Source organism: Gobio gobio, assembly GCF_949357685.1.
Source record: "Gobio gobio genome assembly, chromosome: 11".
Lineage (NCBI taxonomy): Eukaryota > Metazoa > Chordata > Actinopteri > Cypriniformes > Gobionidae > Gobio > Gobio gobio.
The window spans coordinates 6,990,035-7,011,879 of record NC_137104.1 but is presented as its reverse complement, the minus strand read 5'-3'; the positions used below and the strand labels follow the sequence as shown (position 1 = coordinate 7,011,879).

Genomic DNA, 21,845 nt, shown 5'->3' with positions numbered 1-21,845 from the left:
AATCAGGAGGCTTCGTGTTAGCGGATGTGTTTTGCTGGTCGAACGTGTGTTGCTCGATGGTGGCTCGGAAAGCGCATTCATTTGAAAAAAGCTGTTAGTTTTGAAGCGTTTTTATTTATCGTCGGGTATTTTTCACAACAATGATCGAACAGAAGAAGCGCGGTGCTGAGATGGCCCTCGTCCCCGCCGGTGTGAAGAGGCCCCGGACGGAGCTGGTGGCCGCGGCGCAGAACCAACAACTCTCTGCTATGGTAAAACCGAGAGCTATGTTAGATTACAAACACTAGCTGTTGCTCATAAATGTGTGTATGCTGCCTGTGTTGTAGTAGTGGGGCTTTGATTCATCCCGCTGACTCGAATCTTTTGAATCTATTCACCTTCAGTGAATCATTCCGCAGGTTACGTTGTCACGGTAATGTAACGTTTACATCGTTACGGTAATGTAACTGTTACATCGACGTTATACATTTACTTTCGCTCAAGTGAAAATATCAAACAGTAATGCAAACAAAAATAACTTCTACAGAAAGAAAGAAAAAGTTCCAGGGGTTGTAATAATATAAGTGTGTATAAAAGTGTCAAATAAATAGCCTACTTTGTCAAGCTCATAGACGTTTAAAGTATTTATAGAATTTCTTATTCAAAGAGTCTCTAATATTGTCTATGTACAGCCTTACTTCACTCAACAAACCCATTCATGAATGTAAAATTTAGAGTAAACTAATTAAATAAAAGCACTTTTATCTCTTTACTTTAGGGTATTCTGTGAAGCCAAAAAAGTTTTCCCATAAAAGTGAAAGGGTCTCACACTGAATATTTTCATTTTATACACTTCTACATCTCTCACCACGATATAACTGGACGTTATGATGACTGACAAGTATTATGAGCGAGTCTAGTCATTCTCAATTGATTCTTTCAAAAACGCATATTATCAGTGTTGGGTGTAATGCATTACTAAGTAATTACTGTAATTTCATTACTTTTCCCTTGAAAAAGTAAAGGGATTATTCTTATTTGTTTTGTAATTTGATTGCAGTTACTTCCAGGGGCGCCGCTAAGGGGGGGAAAGTTAGGACGATTCTAAGGGCCCATGCACTTTTGGGGCCCCCAGAGATTGATTTTATTAGTAGTAATAGTACTAGTAGTAATGTAATAGAAATTATAAATGTATAATCTGCCAAAGATTTGCAAATATAACAAAATGATGGCTTATTTCCAGCAAAACGCTCCACTCACAAACCACTCACGCTCATGGGTAAAACAACATTTGCTCAAATCCAACTCCGACATGAAATTTCTCTGTACTGTAAGAGAAAATGAATAATAAAATGTATTTATTAGGACTGTCAAAAGATTAATCGCGATTAATCGCATCCAAAATAAAAGTTTGTGTTTACATAATATATGTGTGTGTACTCCGTTAATTATTATTTATATATATAAACACACACACAAGCATGTATATATTTAAGAAAAAATATTATTTTTTATATATAAAACATTTATATTTATATATATTATAGATTATATAAATGTATATACATGCAAATATTTCTTAAATATATACATGAATGTGTGTGTATTTTAGGGGTGTAACGGTACACAAAACTGACGGTTCGGTACGTACCTCGGTTTTGAAGTCACGGTTCGGTACGAGTTCGGTACAGCAGATTTACAAAATTGCTTTTTGTTTATTTTTTTATATTTAACAGTGGTTTACTGGAGAAAAAAGTGTCCTTGAATGAATTAAATTATATCTAAAAGTTTATTTAAGATATTTCTGTAAATTATATAGGGAGCCCTTACTTGTACATTAATATTAAAGGTTCACAACAGAGCCCAAACTATTAGCCTAAATTCAGTTGCTATTTATTTTTAGGTATAATAATCAACACTCAAATAACACATTGTGTGCAAATATGTAAACTTCACATAAGGCAGTTTTTGCATTAACTTCTAAATCTAATTATAAAATAGTTTTTTTCTCCAAATCGTTGTTGAAATATAATAATTTATATACAGTGTCTGTCATTTTCATGACAGGTTTATTTAACATGCATGAAATAATCAAGACATCACTAACAGGTTAAGTATAATATAATGAATATAACGGCTAATATAGAGCATATATTTAGCGAAAGAGTTGATTTCTCTAGTGAATAAAATTCTGTGGACACTGAATGACTGCCTGAGGTAAATGTGATGCTACATGACATTGTTTAGTTCACAAGCAGTTATATTGACATCTTTCCGCAGTTGAAACACTGATTGAGCGATTACACTTGGCCGCGCGGCCACTTGAACTGTGTTTAGTGATCTCTGATCAGTCACGCACATTAAAGAGCATCAAAACGTCATTTATAGTTTGAATTTCATGATAATATGGACTGAATACTTAATGTGTTCGTGTGGGAACTCGGATTGAAGTGTGTTCCGCGCTTACAACAAGCCGACTGTTAACTGTTAAACATTACATTCATAACCGTTCGGTACACGCGTGCACCGTAGCGGAAGCCCTGTACCGAAACGGTTCAATACGAATACGTGTACCGTTACACCCCTAGTGTATTTATATATAAATAATAATTAACAGAGTACACACGCATATATTATGTAAACACAAATTTTTATTTTGGATGCGATTAATCGTGATTAATCTTTTGACAGCCCTAGTATTTCGTTTTATATTTATGTTTAAATATTATAATGTAATTTTTTATGTCTATCTGTGTAGTCAATCTGTCAATGTTGATTATGAAAAGTGAACAGCATGAGTGAGAAAGGACACATCATAAGATGTGCAATGCCAGGACACATGGAGTGGGTCAGACTTGATTGTGACCACTTCATTAAGTTTTATTTTGTAGAAAGCCTTTCTTTTAAAGTAAATTTCATTTTGTATAAATTGTATCTTTATTTTAATCAATGTTTCATCGACCAATTGGGGCATTCTGGATTGAGCGAGCGGAGCTTAATTGGTCAGTATTATTAAATTCCAGACAAAGATTTTGGATAGCTATGGTGCGGTAGGCGGCCCAACACCATATTCTTTCATAGGGCCCAAAATTGCTAGCGGCGCCCCTGGTTACTTCTAATGTAATTGCATCAAACACTGTATGTAGAGTATATACAAAACAATAGTGCATTTAACATTAATTCAATGTTAAAGTGTATGATTTTAATGCACGTACAGTTCAGAAGAATTCCCAGCCGGCACATGACCGACCTTCGAAATTGTTGAAGTAAGGTCAGTTGATGTTTCAACAGTGAAACAACTTTGAATGCTAAACGGATGAAGCCCTGTCAACACATGACCGAAATTCAAAGTTGTAATATGGGTGAAGTAAGGTCAGTCGATGTTTCAACAGTGAAACTAATTATTCTTCTGAACTGAACTTGCTTTAGCCTGATGTCGACGCACAGTTGTCAACAGAACTCCCCTGCACGCACGCTGGATGTAGTAGAAGAAGAAGATGATGAGTCTAAACGATCTTTGCCGGTGTTGTTAAAAGAATGTAAGGATACACGGAGTACTTCCCAACATGATCATCGTTTTTGAGGAAAATAGTAAAGGTGAACGCATATACGAACAAGTTCTCCGTTTAGTAAACCAATTCAACCCAATCGCTCTTTGGTGATGTGAATGATTACGTTACTTTTTATCATCTGTCCATCACTGTATAAATCCCGCCTTGACAATTTCATTGGTCCGAACAGCTCTGGTTCAAGCATAGTTGCTCCACAACAGATCAAGTCCAGACCAAACTTCCCGACCTCAAATGTTGTGGGCGGAGCTAAGTTCGGCTGGCATCCAGGCTAAACTTGCATTATATTATTATTACTGTGCGTTCACACCGCCGCCGGCGAGAGCGTCAAAGTGGCCGGAAGTCATTCATTCTCAATGGGAGCCCGGCGGCGAGCTCCGGCGAGAGCGGCGCGGCGCGTCTTGGACGATTTGGGCGTTGAGGAGAGTTGGGATCAGGTCAACTTTATGGTAATGAGCTACGACACGCTTCGGCGGCAGCCGGCGGCAACCAATGGGAATGTAGAAGTGCTCCGCTTGAGATGATTCTAGAGAACGCAGCGCTGTAAACTTTGGTTCAGACCACATTAGTTCCCAAGCAAAATAGAGAGAGGTTGATCACTGCTGGTGCGGCGGGTTTGATAAGAAGATGCGCAACATTATTTATACACCACACAAATGGCTTTTAATTGGTTTATTTCGTTAGCAAACATGTAACTATATTTGTTAAGTTCTTTCCATCGATCTGCTTTTTTTAACTTTCACATTTAAATGATTTCATGAGGTTATATTATACGGTTATACCCTACTTGTGGTCAGTCAGCACAAATACCGATCAACATGATTGTTTGCTTTGCAGCCCCTTTAAATGCTGTTTCAAAAAAGACCAAGCATTCGATCTACGTCAGAGCGGCAGCGCGTCCACGAATCTTCTACAGCGTCGATGGCAGGGCGGCCAGAGCAAAGTTTGACGCTCTCGCCGGCGGCGGTGTGAACGCACAGTTAGGGATGCTCCGATCAGGATTTTTGCTGCCGATACCGAGTACCGATTTCTTGTCATGGTGATCGGCCGATTCCAATGCTTCACTGATTTGTAAACTTTCTGATCACTGTTAACCTTTTTATTTTTCAGATAAAAAAAAAAAAAAACTATAGATGTTGCCTTTATTATATTTTTATGATAATTATGTAATGTAATGTAACTATTGTTTTAACAGGGTACTAAATAATCACAAAAATGATTAATTATACAGTGAACTTTTTTAAAATGCCTTTTAAATGGGGTTTCTGCATAACACTATGCATATCAGGATACTTTAAGTAAATCGATTTTTTTTATCCTAATAGAAAAACTTAGAGTAACTTAATAGGGCTGTATTTTCTAAGTTTTTCTATTTGGATAAAAAAAAAAATCTGTATTTATTTTAATAATAATTTTATTTCACATCCTGCCCAATGATGTCCTAAAAACAATGTTGATATTGAAGGCTATAAACAAATACAGTAAATGTACTGTAGGCATGTATTAATCATTTTGTTTTTTAATTCACTGAACTAAAAATGAAAATAAAAACAAAAGCATATTAGCCTATATTTGATTACCCAATTATAATGGTCACTTTCATAAAAATATACATACTTGTAGGTTTAAAATTCTACATATGGCACATTTATTGTCCAACATCAAATATTTTAGAAATATGTATATTTTAGTCAGAATTATTGCGTTCTATTGCGCTCTGTCTGTTTGGCGTTGATGCGCTCACGGAAGTCTGTATTTTAGCGGAGATTCACATGCAGAAGGCTCGTCGTCTCCTGACAGCAAAAAGGACATATTTGCATGACTTTCTAACATTTTCAAATGGAGAAAATCCCTGTGAAATATATGCACTGAGGAAAGCACCACATTTCAAACGCATTAAACACCACAAGTATTTATCTGTCTGTCAGCACAAGTAGCCTAACTTTATCTCTCTGAGCATCTGACAGGGCAAGCTGCTTTAAACTATACGTGTTAACAATATCTTACCAGTTATTTTAAAGCCCTTGTGTCATGTTTAGGACAAATTGTATCATGCACTTTCCCTGCATCAGCTCACTCTGCGTATTCCGCTATTTTTTCAGATGCGTTCGTATCAAACTACTGTATATCAATACTTCCGGCGTTTTTCCCATCCCATAGGACCGACTGACCCGTGTTCAACTGCTGTTTACATGGAACCCTTCGGCCTTCAAAGCTCTCGTTTGAATATTTGCTACTACCCCAGGCGTCATGTACGCCCTCACGCAATGACGTCATCAAATTGCGATCGATTTGTGAGATCGGCCAAGTTAGTGAGTACCGATCGAGTCATAAAATATGATTATCGGCCGATCGATCGGAGCATCCCTAATTATTATGATTAAAATAATGTCTTGAATTTTGTCAGGAGGTATGCAAAATCAAAAGCAAGTCCATGTCTTTAAAGCTACACTGTGTGATATTTTCCCCCATCTAGTGGTGAACTTGTATATGACCATCCAGTGAATTTTAGTTTCTGTTCTGTTCAATTCCGATTTCGTTTTAACTCCTACGGTGGCCGATTTAGTCCAAGATTAATATGGCTTCCAGTTCGACCTCGTCCACATTCGACACGGTGCCTGTGGGATATTCTGTGCGCAGTGGGATGGTTGGAACTCAACTGGCCTAATTATTCGGCTAGAAAGAACTGCAGCTAATCCAGAGTGAACTTTGATGATAGTAATGTTTATTCAGTCATCCAATTGCAAGGCATAAACAGGTTTGCGTGGATATGTACATAAATGTGGTTTCTGTGAGATAACAAATAAGGATGGTAAATATACATACACAGTTAAGAACTGTATAACTACTTATAAGTTACATTTGTATAATGTAACCGTAAACCAGAGCTTATTGTACCATATATAGGCGCTAAATGCAGCTGCATTAAAAGGAGCGGAGCTGCCGCTGCTGCTGCTAACAAGCGGTGTCGGATTACAAAAGTGTGTGCGCCACTTTAACGTTAGCACTGCAGTGCGCTCTGTATAACAATTGTTACTATGCCGATCAGACCTGATACATATTTCCATCAACATACATTACAAGCAAATATTTTCTATAAACGAATAAACATTGTTGATAACAAAATAACTGAATGATTATTCAAATAGGTGAGCATTATGCTATTGTATGTTGACACAAAAATACTTCTGAGGTGACATCAACTGAATTACGCGATGACACACTCTGAAACACATCTACAATGACAATAACGATTATTACTTACGGAGTTATTAACGCACAGAAATACCACACAAGGAAAAACAGACTTTTGAGGAATAAACAAGCCAGGAAAACTCCGTATAACTCTGTTACTGGAGCTGCTGAGATGAAAACTATCTGCACATGCACCAGACAAGTCTGAACAAGTTGACGCGCACATGCGGCAGAGAATTTTGTACAGTGCCATCAGTATTAAAACAACGCGAAAGGCGAAGCTTGAATTTACGGGTATGTCCCTCTTTGGCTAATGTACTTTCAAGATGGAGGGGCAACATGGCGACCACCGTTAGATCCCATTACCTTATGTATTTTCAATGGCATATTATAAACTTACGAGAATACTTTATTACTTGAAAGAAGTAAATATACATTAATGAGCACATATATTTTTGAAAGAACTAAGTGTTTTTAGCTAAGAACAGACAAAAAAAGTTACACAGTGTAGCTTTAATATGAAATATGAGCCTCTTATGCATCCACTGTGGGGGGAAAAAACTGCTGAACACTACAGAAAAACATACAGATTATCATATACATTTCTTTAGAGACATGTATTATTTTTCCTTTATTTATTCCAAATAGGATGTAGTGAGCACACGGAGCACTAAACTAAATTTAGGAAAGATGTTTCTTCATAACGCGCTGTGCATTGCAAATCGCAGCCTTTGTGATCTCATAATCGCGATTTCGGTTTGATTTAGAAATTTTGACTACTCGTGCAGCCTTATTAAGCATCATACACACTTTCCTCACAAATAACAACAATAAAGAACAGACATATACGTTCACTGTAGTCTCTCCTTTTTGAAGTGCATGAAAGCGATCGAGAAGGATTCGTTCACTTGAAAAGTTAGTTCAATACAGATTTCCTTCTGCAGTCAGAGGATAGTGGGCTTCATCATCCTTGAGTATTTATAACCGCACCTGCATAAACAACAATGTGTGTTCATGTCAGGGCCCCCCACGCAGCTCCAGTCTGCAGGCTCCCATAATGCTGCTCTCCGGTCATGAAGGTGAAGTTTACTGCTGCAAGTTTCACCCCAATGGAGCCACACTAGCCTCTTCTGGATATGACCGCCTCATCTGTGAGTATTATATGATGTGTATATATATTGATGTGTAGCTTATGATGTATTGATCTGCTTTTGTTGATTATGTCTGATGTTCTTGTAGTGATGTGGAATGTCTATGGAGAATGTGAGAATTACGCCACGCTTAAAGGCCACACTGGAGCTGTGATGGAGCTTCATTATAATACGGACGGCAGGTGCGTTTGTCTAACACATCATATTCTAAAAAGCTTCCTTTAGCAGTTACACTTTTAAAAATAAGCTATAAAAGAACCATTTTTGGTTACGGAAAGAACCTTTCAGTGAACAGTTCTTAAAATAACCATTTTTTTTCTTAATACAAATCTAAAGATCCTTTTGTGCAATCAAAATATTCCAAAGGTTCCTCATGGAACCAAAGATGCCACTAAAGAACCTTTATTCTTAAGAGTGTACACTGCCATTTTACACTTGCATACTACAGTAGGTATCACAGACTAAGTGTGTGTTTGTGTCTTCCAGTCTGCTGTTCTCAGCCAGCACGGACAAGACTGTATGCGTGTGGGACAGTGAGACAGGGGAGCGTGTGAAGCGTCTGAAAGGTCACACGTCCTTTGTGAACTCATGTTTTCCGGCGCGCCGCGGCCCACAGCTGGCCTGCACGGGAAGTGATGATGGAACTGTAAAGGTAAACATGACACCATTCAACCCTCAAGTCTAGACTGGAAACCCACTAGAAGTCTGTGGCATGTCTCGACCTTATGAGTCTGAGGGCGTTTTCACACCTGAAAGTCTGCACCAAGGTCCGAACCAAAGTTCATGTTTTGAAACATTTTTATACATTCAATTAGTTTTGGTTTGGTTTCACATTGCAATTATGTGAGCGCACTAAAGAACTTTACATGACACACTTGCGTCCGGTCGTCATCATCTATGTGGGCGGCATCTGGACATTGATTGGTTTGTAAACGGACGTCCGTCTGACATCAGCGTCTTTGACAAGAATGAATGAACGGACGCATATCATTGCCACTATTGAACCGTGCGCATTGCTTGACTATTTTCTTTTCGTTACGTTTAAAAGTGGACATTTCAAGCTTTATATACACACATTTCTCATGTTTGTGAGACAAGTAGCTGCTGAGTTTGGGTTTATTTGAGATGCGCTCCAGTTCATGTGCAAAGCATGTGATCGCTCCCGCGATTATTGTCTGCTATAGACTATTTGCTTCTTATTTATTAAATCCAGGAATTATCTGATTAAACGTTGATTAAAATTTAGATACAATTTATACAAAACGAAATTCACATTAAAGAAAGGCTTTCTAAGCAAAATCATACAAAATTTCTTTCAAAATCATTTCTGACCTTCTGTCTCCTGTCTCATATTGCGCATCTTTTCATAATCAATGTAGCCTAGATGAAATTTAAAAATAACATTATAATATTTAAACATAAACAGGAGCTTCCTGTAAATGGTCTGAAAGTACGAACCATACAGAAAATGCTTTCACACTAGAAACGAACCGAACCTTTGTTCAGTTTGATCCGGACCGAGACGACCTCTTTTCGTCAGACCAAATTTCGTCTGTTTGGTCCGGACTGTGGTACGGGGAAAGTTTCACACCTGCAATTTTGATTCGGACCAAACTGAAAAGTCTGAAAATCCGGACCAAACAAGGCAGGTGTGAAAGCGCCCTTAAACAACAAAACTTCAATACATTTTCAATCTGTCCCAGGATATCGTGAATATGACCTAGTTAGGGGTAGGCAATCTGACGATTTTATATCGTGATCGATCTTGAAGACATCCACGATATACTTTTCAAGCAAATCGTAGAGATTATGATCTTTTATGTCCTCGTAATAATGATAAAATACAGCAGTGACTGCCTACTAGATGGCATGATTTATATCATGTGTCTCTATCATGTGTCTTTCATGCGTGCAAAACAATTCAACAGCAGTAGAGCTGTGCAATGAATCAAATGTTAGTTTCGGGTTCAATTTCAGGTTCTAGAGATTATGAAAATGCGATAATGTAGTTAAAGGGATCATTCCTTTCCTTTAAAGTGGTGTGCTTTCGCCCCTCCTTAAAGCCTAAACTCATTTGATGTGACTGTTGGAAAATGTGGGACATGCTTTATTTTAAAAAGAGTTATTAAAAGCGCGTTAAACTGTGAAAGAGAGACGGACGAGCAAAGTATACTTGTGTTTTCAGGCGCACGCATAAACGGTCAAATATACACAAAATATGTCAAAATGTCCATCTTGGTGAGTATTTACATAGACAGTCAGTTATGTCTTAAAGGGGGGGTAACACACAGTTTCTGCCAGTCTCATGTTAATCTTGAGTACTTGCAGAGTAGTATTGCATCCATCATATCTCAAAAAAGTATTTAGTTTTATTAGATTTATAAAAGACAGATAAGCTGTACTGACTCTTTCGATGGTGGATAACAACCCAGAACTGAACCTCAGACACGCTCGCCGGACAAAAGCTTTACCACTGGACCATTAAAGGGATAGTTCACCCAAAAACTACATTTTTATGTGTATCTGCTTACCCTCAGGCATCCAAGATGTAGGTGTCTTTGTTTCTTCAGTAGAACACAAATTAAGATTTTTAACTCCAACCGTTGCAGTGGGATAGTCGTATAATGATGTCAATGGGGATATTTTAGAGTATGAGAGCAATGAGAGTAAAAACACATACACATATGAATTCTTATTAAACCATGCGGCTCGTGGCAACACATTGATGTCTTAAAGGGATTGTTCACCCAAAAATAAATTCTGTCTTCATTTACTCACCCTCAAGTTTTTCCAAACCTGTATGAGTTTCTTTGTTCTGCTGAACACAAAAGAAGATATTTAGAAGAATGTCTGTAAGTAAGCAGAGAGAGCAACCATTGACTATCATAGTATTTTTTTCCCAACTAACCGAACAGTATTTGTAATTTTTTTACCTCTTATCAGACAAATGTCATCTAGTATTCCCAGCGCCTTAAAGGTCCTGTTCTTCGTGATCCCATTTTTCAAACTTTAGTCAGTGTGTAATGTTGCGGTTAGAGCATAAATAATACCTGTAAAATTATAAAGCTCAAAGTTCAATGCCAAGCGAGATTTTTTTATTTGACAGAAGTTCCCTTTCAAAGCCTACAGCGAACGGCTGGTTTGTACTACATCTCTGTACATCCTGCATTAATTACGTCAGTAGAGCAGTTTGTCGACTAACCTCCGCCCACAAGAATACGCGAAAAAGGGGGCGTGGTCTTGTTGCTCCCTCGTGGAGAAGAGGAAGTGTTGCGTTCGGTTCGTTTCGGTTGCGTTTGTCGCCATGTCGTTCAGACGCTGTTATTTTCATCCCGGAGTCAAATCACCTTTGTTTGGCCTTCAGGGGCTGTAGTTTGAGCGCGTTCATCTCCCCGTTATGGTAAGAGGCGTGACCTTCCCGGGCAACGTGCCCTAAGCTGCTGTCGAATCACAACACGGGAACCGCTGGCACAATCAGAACTCGTTACGTATTTCTGAAGGAGGGACTTCATAGAACGAGGAAATTCTCAGGCCGTTTTGAGGACAGTGAAAACAGCGGTATACAGATAAGTAAATTGTGTGAAAAATACTGTGTTTTTTTACACATGAAACATGAACACATGTTATATTGCACACTGTAAACACAATCAAAGCTTCAAAAAAACACGAAAAACGGGACCTATAACTTCCGGCGAATAAGGTCAAAATACTGCCGTGATCAAAGACATAAATACGTAGATGCCTCATTCGACGATCCGCGCAGGCACTAATGAGGATTCTATGTATATATATCTATGATCGCGCCGGTTCGCTGGAAGTTATCACGCTGGAACGGCTGATGCAGAGCCAGAGAAAAAAAATGAAATAAATGTTTAAATATGGATATTTTTCTTACACAAACGCATCGATTCGCTTCAGAAGGCCTTTATTAACACCGTGTGGAGCAGTTATTTGACGGACAGATGCATTTTTTTATGGACTTCAAAAACAGAGCCACTATAACTGCTATTATAATGCTTGGATTAGCCAGAACATTTTTAATATAACTCATATTTTATTGGTCTGAAAGAAGAATGTCATATACACCTCGGATGACTTGAGGGTGAGTAAATCATGGGCTAATTTTAATTTTTGGGTGAACTATCCCTTTAAGACACACAAGTATTTCAGTCGAATCTATCTATCTGCTATAGTTAGGGGATGAAACGTTATGTTAAACATGACTTCTCCCACTCACCCCACTCTCTTCTCGCCACTGCATTAGACTGGGTAAACCCAGCCTGATCTGCCGGCGATTTGATTTCGCCAACTCAGTCTGGAAACCTATACATTAATTTCTACTGCTTCTGTTACACTTTTCCAGGAACCATTCACAGACTGGCTTATCCACCTGGCGCACTATTGGCGGGTTTAACACGATGACGGATAGAGAAGCGATGGGTCATTGCCTGTTGATCACGCCTCTTGTGGTCTGATTGGTTGAAGCACTATCCAATTGCGTACAGAGTCATTTGAATTATGCTCGTTTATCACGCCTCTTGTGCAGTAGAAAATACAGAGCAGACTCCCCAGACCAATGTTCAATCTTAAATTGAGCTTGGTCTGGTCATAGCCAGACAACCACTGCATTGCATTATGGAAAACTTTTGATTCACTATACATTCGTAATGTTTACATCGTATGCACTTATGGGCTGATTGCCAACAAAACAGACATTTGATGCAGTTTCACTCACCGCCTGCAAAGATCCAACGGGCCTTGCTTATAAAACAGTCATCACCGAAAATGCCAGAAACGCACTTGAAAAACAATGCTGGGTTATTTGGGAAGCTGAACAAGGTTATCTTTCCCTCACAACCAACAATACACTTCTTTTGTGACATTGTTAAAAAATCTTTCTCAACTTGCGTTACCCGAACGATGGGTGTGCTCTCGCTCTTGCTCTGGCTGGAGTGTGTGTGCGCGCTTTTCCGGGAGAAGTGTCCATACAAGGATTTTCCGCCCTTATGACTTCATACAGGGCCATACTCGTAAAAAACTTCCCGAAACTTGTGAGAAACCGGAAGGAGTATTTTCCACTTTCTGGACATACGTCCAACTAATTTTTTTACAATTTGGCCATGTTTACTATGAGAATCCAACTCTTTAACAGTGTAAATAAGTCGAATGCATGAAATAGCGTTAGACCCCCTCTTTAAACTGCGAAAGAGACCCACATGCTTTCTGCGTGTGCGTTGCAAGACGGACAAGCAAAGTATACTTGGGGTTTCAGGCATGCGCCTTAATGGTCAGATATACTCAAAAATTAGGGCTGTCAATAGATAAATCGCGATTAATCGCATCCAAAATAAAAGTTTGTGTTTACATAATATGTGTGTGTACTCTGTTAATTATTATTTATATATAAATACACACACATTCATGTATATTTAAGAAAAAAATATTATTTTTATATATAAAACATTTATATTTATATATATATTATAGATTATATAAATGTATATACAGTATATACATGCAAATATTTCTTAAATATATACATGAATGTGTGTGTATTTATATATAAATAATAATTAACAGAGTACACACACATATATTATGTAAACACAAACTTTTATTTTGGATGCGATTAATCGCTATTAACTGTTTGACAGCCCTATCAAAAATATGACTATTTTCCATAGGTTTGTTCCAGTCTGGATTTTCTCGATAGTACATCTCAAAATTGGGAAGATGGCAATTCAGATCGTGGAATATGACGCTTGTTATAAGATCGTGATATGAAAATTTGGGAGGATCGCTCACCCCTTGTCTTAGTTCAAACGCCCTAGTTTGAATATGACCTGGTGTGTGTGTCCCAAACCAAATCTCCCTTTTTAGTCAAAACATCCACTTTCATGGTCTATCTAGTATAAAAAGGTAAATGTTAAGTCAATAAAATAAAGTTTGGTGTCTGAATTATGATTGTTTGATATTGATACTACAACAATGATGTAGTTACAATACGTCTTTAGGTTGTTGCTCATCATTAAATGTCTAGACAGACAAAAATGGTTGATTTCAACCTGGCCGTGCATGGAGAATTTAATAATTGATATCTCATTGAGGAATGATATCTTTGTGTGTCAGGCTAAGAGTGTTCAGATGGTCTAAAAGTGTCATTGGATCTTCTTTGTAGCTGTGGGACATCAGGAAGAAAGCCTCTGTTCACACATTCCAGAACACGTATCAGGTTCTTAGTGTGACATTCAATGACACCAGTGACCAGATCATCTCAGGAGGCATCGACAACGACATAAAGGTCTGTGTGCAACAAATACTCCTCTGGGATTTTATGCCTCAATATTTGTGTTTATTTATTCTTGTCTGTATGTGTGTTTCACATTGCAGGTGTGGGATCTCAGACAAAACAAACTGATTTACAGTATGCAGGGTCATGGAGACTCTGTGACCGGTCTGAGTCTCAGCGCCGATGGATCATACCTGCTGTCTAACTCCATGGATAACAGCGGTAAGCTTAAATGTGTGTGAGCGTGTGGACACACAACCACCATACAAAAGTTTGAGGTCGGTATTGAAAGAAGTATTTCATGCTCACCCTAAAAAAAAAACATACTACCATTGAAAAGTTTAGGGTCAGTATATGTTCGTACACTGCGGTGGCTGGCCAAAACACTTTTTTTTTGTATGTGAATGCTGTTTTAGGTGAATATTATGACACGAGTGAAGCACAAAGCTTTATTTACCAAATAAATAATAGAAAATGTTACATCGCAGCCATGGAAACATGGATTCATGCCGAACGAGAGAGGTAGGCTTTGTTTGTGAGGTGAGCCAAATTTAAAGGGATAGTTCACCCAAAAACGAAAATGTGATGTTTTTCTGCTTACCCCTAAGGCATCCAAGATGTTTGTGTCTTCGTTTCTTCAGTAGAGCACAAATTAAGATTTTTAACTCCAACCGTTGCTGTGTGTCACTCATATAATGCCTGTCGGTGGGGTCTAATTCTATTAGAGTAAAACAAACATGGACAGACGACTTCAAATTAAACCCGCGGCTCGTGACGACACATTGATGTCCTAAGACACGAAACGATCGGTTTCTGAAAGAAACCCAACGGTATTTATGCAAATATATCACCTCATATCAGACGAACACTTCAGCTCTGCAGACTGCCATCACTTCCTGTGAGTGAGGTCAAAATTCTGGCCGGGTCATAGATATATACATAGATTCCTCATTAGTGCCTGCGTGGATCATGGCGTGGATCGCTCGAATGAGGAATCTACATATATATATCTATGACCCGGCCAGAATTTTGACCTCACTCACAGGAAGTGATGGCAGTCTGCAGAGCTGAAGTGTTCGTCTGATATGAGGTGATATATTTGCATAAATACTGTTGGGATTCTCTCAGAAACCGATCGTTTCGTGTCTTAAGACATCAATGTGTCGTCACGAGCCGCGGGGTTTAATTTGAAGTTGTCTGTCCATGTTTTTTTTACTCTAATAGAATTAGACCCCATTGACAAGCATTATATGAGTGACACACAGCAACGGTTGGAGTTAAAAATCTTCATTTGTGTTCTGAAGAAACGAAGACATCTACATCTTGGTTGCCTTAGGGGTAAGCAGAAAAACATCACATTTTCGTTTTTGGGTGAACTATCCCTTTAAGCTTTGCCTGAGTTTTGCTATCTGCTCACCCGATTTTCCTCTAATTTAACAATAGGCTTACTCCATTTTATTCTACTTTACATGGAATCTCTTATTTCCCTTATTTACGTCTCTCACAGCGGATTATAAACGTTTCTTCCTTTTGTTTGCTTTTAATTAGGTGTATATTCCCGTCATTTACTGTGGTGAAGTAGAAAACGGTGTAGGACAGATACATTTGACTTCAAATTCTATTTAATAGAGTTTGTGCTTGTTATTAGAATTAAGGTGCGTCAAGTTTATGTGTATAGCGTATTTCATACACGCCGGAGATTGAGTTTTGCTTTCTCTCGCGGCGCATGATCAAACAAAGCCTAAAGTGCTTGACCGTGTGGAAGATGAATTTGTTCTTCACACCTTTAACTACAAATGTCAGTTCTGGTACATCTGGAGAAAACATGAAGATATTAGAAAAGTGATGCTCTCTTTCCTGCTCGTGTCCCACATCCCTTTCAGCGCAAAGCGGCATATACACTCACCTAAAGGATTATTAGAAACACCTGTTCAATTTCTCATGAATGCAATTATCTAATCAACCAATCACATGGCAGTTGCTTCAATGCATTTAGGGGTGTGGTCCTGGTCAAGACAATCTCCTGAACTCCAAACTGAATGTCAGAATGGGAAAGAAAGGTGATTTAAGCAATTTTGTGCGCGGCATGGTTGTTGGTGCCAGACGGGCCGGTCTGAGTATTTCACAATCTGCTCAGTTACTGGGATTTTCACGCACAACCATTTCTAGGGTTTACAAAGAATGGTGTGAAAAGGGAAAAACATCCAGTATGCGGCAGTCCTGTGGGCGAAAATGCCTTGTTGATGCTAGAGGTCAGAGGAGAATGGGCCGACTGATTCAAGCTGATAGAAGAGTAACTTTGACTGAAATAACCACTCGTTACAACCGAGGTATGCAGCAAAGCATTTGTGAAGCCACAACACACACAACCTTGAGGCAGATGGGCTACAACAGCAGAAGACCCCACCGGGTACCACTCATCTCCACTACAAATAGGAAAAAGAGGCTACAATTTGCACGAGCTCGCCAAAATTGGACAGTTGAAGACTGGAAAAATGTTGCCTGGTCTGATGAGTCTCGATTCCTGTTGAGACATTCAGATGGTAGAGTCAGAATTTGGCATAAACAGAATGAGAACATGGACCCATCATGCCTTGTTACCACTGTGCAGGCTGCTGGTGGTGGTGTAATGGTGTGGGGGATGTTTTCTTGGCACACTTTAGGCCCCTTAGTGCCAATTGGGCACCGTTTAAATGCCACGGCCTACCTGAGCATTGTTTCTGACCATCTCCATCCCTTTATGACCACCATGTACCCATCCTCTGATGGCTACTTCCAGCAGGATAATGCACCATGTCACAAAGCTCGAATCATTTCAGATTGGTTTCGAGAACATGACAATGAGTTCACTGTTCACATCTCAACCCAGTAGAGCATCTTTGGGATGTGGTGGAACGGGAGCTTCGTGCCCTGGATGTGCATCCCACAAATCTCCATCAACTGCAAGATGCTTTCCTATCAAGATGGGCCAACATTTCTAAAGAATGCTTTCAGCACCTTGTTGAATCAATGCCACATAGAATTAAGGCAGTTCTGAAGGCGAAAGGGGGTCAAACACAGTATTAGTATGGTGTTCCTAATAATCCTTTAGGTGAGTGTATATATATATATACACACATATATACACACACACACACACACACACACACACACACACACACACACACACACACACACACACACACACACACACACACACACACACACACACACACACACGTGTGTGTGCCCGCCCCTCCAGCTACCGCCGGTAGTTGGTCCATTACCACTGCGGTGGTAAAAAACTGCCACCGTCACAGCCCTTCGGGGTCAGCCCTCTTTCGGATGAGACGTTAAACCGAGGTCCTGACTCTCTGTGATCATTAAAAATCCCAGAATGTCCTTCGATAAAGAGTAGGGGTGTAACCCCGGCATCCTGGCCAAATTTGCCCATTGGCTTCATCACCCTGTCTCCTCTCCACCATCAGCTGGTGTGTGGTGTGCGTTCTGGCGCAATATGGCTGCCGTCACATCATCCAGGTGGTGCTGCACATTAGTGGTGGATGAGGAGATCCCCCCCCCCCCCCCCCCCCTTCTATATGTAAAGTGCTTTGAGTGCCTAGAAAAGCACTATATAAATGTAACACATTATTATTTTATTTATTATAGCCCTAGTATATGTGTACCTGTCACTAATGTGTGCATGACTGATTGCCTACATGCATTACGTCTGCTGATGTTTTCTGTCTGAAACAGTGCGTGTCTGGGATATCCGTCCATTTGCACCAAAGGAGAGGTGTGTGAAGATCTTTCAGGGAAATGTCCATAACTTTGAGAAGGTAAGTCCAATTCTCTTTGTATATATTTACAAAAAAGATTACTTTCTTATTTTAGTTATTTTGTTGTTTATAAATAGAGGATGTGATTTCCACTTTGATTGCTGCTATCATTTTTTTTAAAGCTAGATTTTTAGGGTGTGTTCACACTTTGCATGTTTGGTTTGATTAAAACAAATCCTAGTGCGATTGCTCTGTGTGAACAGCGGACCAAGAACCCTGAAAAGATGGGTCTTGGTCCACTTCCAAACAAACGTTTCGAATGAAATGAAACGAAACGAAAACGGGACATGATGTCATGAGATGTGACCCGAAAAAGGACAGATTGCTCAAGCATGACCTGTTTTTTCTCGTCATAGTCGTGATGTTAGCCATCACAGTTCAGTACAGGCGTCAGAATCAGAACCGCGTCTCCTCACACCAGATCTTGGTTTGTGTGTGTGATGGTCCTGATGCTGTTTTGACTCCTTTACACATTTTATAAGCTCTTCACCAGTTCTCAGCTGGTCAAATACTATTATATGTAGCTACACACACACACAAGCACATTTAGCCCAACACACAGCACTGTTTTAAATGTTCTGTCACAAAAAATGCTTAATAAAATCCGACCAATCAGGTTGTGAACATATCCCTATGCCTTTAGGTACGGTGTTAAAAATGCTAATTTTTAGTTTTGGTCCACTCCAAACCAAGCGAACCGAACTACAAGTGTGAACACACCCTTAAAGGGTTAGTTCACCCAAAAATGAAAATTCTGTCATTAATTACTCACCCTCACGTCGTTCGAGACCCGTAAGACCTCCGTTCATATTCGGAACACAAATGAAGATATTTTTGTTGAAAGCTGATGGCTGAGAAAGGCCTCCATTGGCATTCAGTACACTTATACTCCCAAGACGGATAAAAGGCACTCAAAACATCGTTACAAAGTCCATCTCACCACAGTGACTCTACAATAATCTTACGATGCGACGACAATAGTTTTTGTGCGCAAAAAAAATCAAAATAACACCTTTATCCAACTTGTTACTGCCTTCCGTGTGTGCCTCCACGACGCATGCGCGAGAATATGACGCAGATCCGGCGTTCGGACATATGACCCAGAAGCGATTTGTTTACAATCAGAGGAAGACGCGCGTATCTAAGCTGTTGGATTCTACATTGATCGTGCTTTAGGTCTCGGCGTAGTGCTCAAAATGGGGTTAAAGTGCGCATTTCATGGAATCCCGAGCCCCGGCGCTACGTCATATTCTCGCGCATGCGTCGTGGAGGCACACACGGAAGGCAATAACAAGCTGGATAAAGGTGTTATTTTGATTTTTTTTTTGCGCACAAAAACTATTGTCGTCGCATCGTAAGATTATTGTAGAGTCACTGTGGTGAGATGGACTTTGTAATGACATTTTAAGTGCCTTTTATCGGTCTTGGGAGTATAAGTGTACTGAATGCCAATGGAGGCCTTTCTCAGCCATCAGCTTTCAACAAAAATATCTTCATTTGTGTTCCGAATATGAACGGAGGTCTTACGGGTCTCGAACGACATGAGGGTGAGTAATTAATGACAGAATTTTCATTTTTGGGTGAACTAACCCTTTAATAAGGGGCGAACTATCGATTAATTATTTCAATAAACATCACTGAGACTGAACTGGAAGTTCATATTGCAGGGCTCAAGTGTTTTTGTAATTGAGGTTTTTTTGTGTGCCTTAGAATCTTCTCAGATGCTGTTGGTCTCCTGATGGGGGTAAGATTGCAGCCGGTTCTGCTGACAGGTATGGGTGTTTTTGTGTGGTTTATGCAGTGTTTGTACAGTATGATTATGTGTGAAGTTAATGTGATGTGTTTGTGTTGTAGGTTTGTGTATATTTGGGACACAACGTCCCGTAGGATCCTTTATAAGCTGCCTGGTCATGCTGGGTCTGTCAATGAGGTGGCTTTCCATCCAGAAGAACCCATTGGTAAAAAGTCTTCTTATAATATAATATAATATAATATAATATATAACTGAAATTATAACGCGAGCACATTCTTCCCATACTGTCTACCCATTTCTGCTCCATGTGTAACTCATTATTTTATGTCTCCCACAGTTCTCTCTGGATCCAGTGATAAGCGCCTCTACATCGGAGAGATTCAGTAACTGTGTGTTTGTGTGTGCGAATACTGTTTATGTGTGTGGCTGAATGTGAGAATGAGAAGAGAAGGGAGAAAAGGAGATATTATTTGTAATTTTGCCATTTCTATTTGGTTGGATAATTATGATGACCAGTTTGGGTAGGAGGGAGGGAGGGAGGGGTGAGGGGATGTGATGGAAAAACATTGGCTTTTTTATGCTTTTTAATAAACTTGTTTCCAAAATTATGTGCACTGTCTTTGTTTATGAAGTATTGTGTGTGTGTGTGTGTGTGTGTGTGTGATGGGTAGGTTTAGGGGCAGTGTAAGGGGATAGAAAATACGGTTTGTACGGTATAAAAAACATTACGCCTATGGAATGTCCTCACATTTCACAAAAACAAACGTGTGTGTGTGTGGATTATATATATACACACACACACACACACACACACTGCCCCTGCTCCTAAACCTACCCATCACAGGAGACTGCAGTTTATTTTCTGTGAAAAAAAAACTCATCCTGTGTGATTTATAAGCATTTTGAAAAGTGAGGACATGGGGAACGTCCTCATATTTCACCCTCTTTTTGTAATACCTTTGTAATACCCATGTCATTATACACATTTGTGTCCTGATATTTCATGAAAACATGCACACACACACACACAGGTTTGTTTTACTATCTAAGTGAGGACATTACATAGGCGTAATGGTTTTTATACTGTACATTCTATCCCCCTACACTAACCCTAAACCTACCCATCACAGAAAACATTCTGCATTTGTACATTTTTAATAAAATTTTATGAAATGTCCTCATATTTCATGTTTACGTCATAATACCCGTGTCATTATACAAATTTGTGTCCTCATAAATCCCAAAAAGAAACACACACGCACACATATATAAATACATACACACATATTTGGGCTGTCAAATCGATTAATTGCATCTAACAAAAAAGTTTGTTTACATAATATGTATGTGTGTGTATATATATTTACAGACCAGTCCGGGTGCCCATGCTGACCCCTGTCCGCCGCCGAGGGTGGGGGCTGGTGTTAATAAAGACCTTCTGAAGCAGTGCGTTTGTGTAAGAAAAATATCCATATTTAAAACTTCATAAAGTAAAATATCTAGCTTCCATCAGATCGGAAAAAAACGTAACTGGAAGGCACTACACTTTTTCCGTAAGTTGAATACGGAAGGCAATCAGGTGGAAGCAAGATAATTTACTTATGTTTTAAATATGGATTATTTTTCTTACACAAACGCATCGATTCGCTTCAGAAGGCATTTATTAACCCTCCGGAGCCGTGTGGAGCAGTTATATGATGGATAGATGCACTTTTATGGACTTCAAAAACGAATCAACAAATTCACTGCCATTATAAAGCTTGGATTAGCCAGGACTTTTTTTTATATAACTCAGATTTTATTCGTCTGAAAGAAGAATGGCATATACACCTAGGATGCCTAGGATGAGGGTGAGTAATTCATGGGGTCATTTTAATTTTTGGGTGAACTATCCCTTTAAAGGATCTTCTGCTAACATCTTGGTGCCAGATACCACAGCACACCTACAGGGGTCTAGTGGAGGCCATGCTTCGATGGGTCAGGGCTGTTTTGGCAGCAAAAGGGGGACCAACATAATAGTGTATATGCGCAATACATTTTTAGTACAGTTATATACATTAATATGTACCATAATATGTATGTGTGTGTGTG

The 21,845-nt window shown here is 39.2% G+C and overlaps 1 protein-coding gene across 1 annotated transcript; it reads left to right on the top strand.

Annotated features, from left to right (window-relative positions):
• The first annotated feature begins 4 nt into the window (after positions 1 to 4).
• Positions 5 to 20,355, top strand: snrnp40 (small nuclear ribonucleoprotein 40 (U5)). The gene is made up of 10 exons (XM_079829287.1): positions 5 to 251; positions 7,765 to 7,894; positions 7,983 to 8,076; positions 8,381 to 8,546; positions 14,073 to 14,195; positions 14,285 to 14,405; positions 17,919 to 18,001; positions 19,712 to 19,773; positions 19,856 to 19,959; positions 20,092 to 20,355. The coding sequence occupies exons 1-10, from the start codon at positions 141 to 143 to the stop codon at positions 20,139 to 20,141; spliced, it is 1,044 nt and encodes a 347-aa protein (XP_079685413.1). The 5' UTR covers positions 5 to 140; the 3' UTR covers positions 20,142 to 20,355.
• The last annotated feature ends 1,490 nt before the right edge of the window (positions 20,356 to 21,845 follow it).

Coding starts and splice junctions, on each gene's coding strand:
- snrnp40 (XM_079829287.1), top strand. CDS start 141: ATGATCGAACAGAAGAAGCGCGGTGCTGAGATGGCCCTCGTCCCCGCC. Junction 252..7,764: donor ACCAACAACTCTCTGCTATG/GTAAAACCGAGA, acceptor TGTTCATGTCAG/GGCCCCCCACGCAGCTCCAG. Junction 14,196..14,284: donor GCATCGACAACGACATAAAG/GTCTGTGTGCAA, acceptor TTCACATTGCAG/GTGTGGGATCTCAGACAAAA.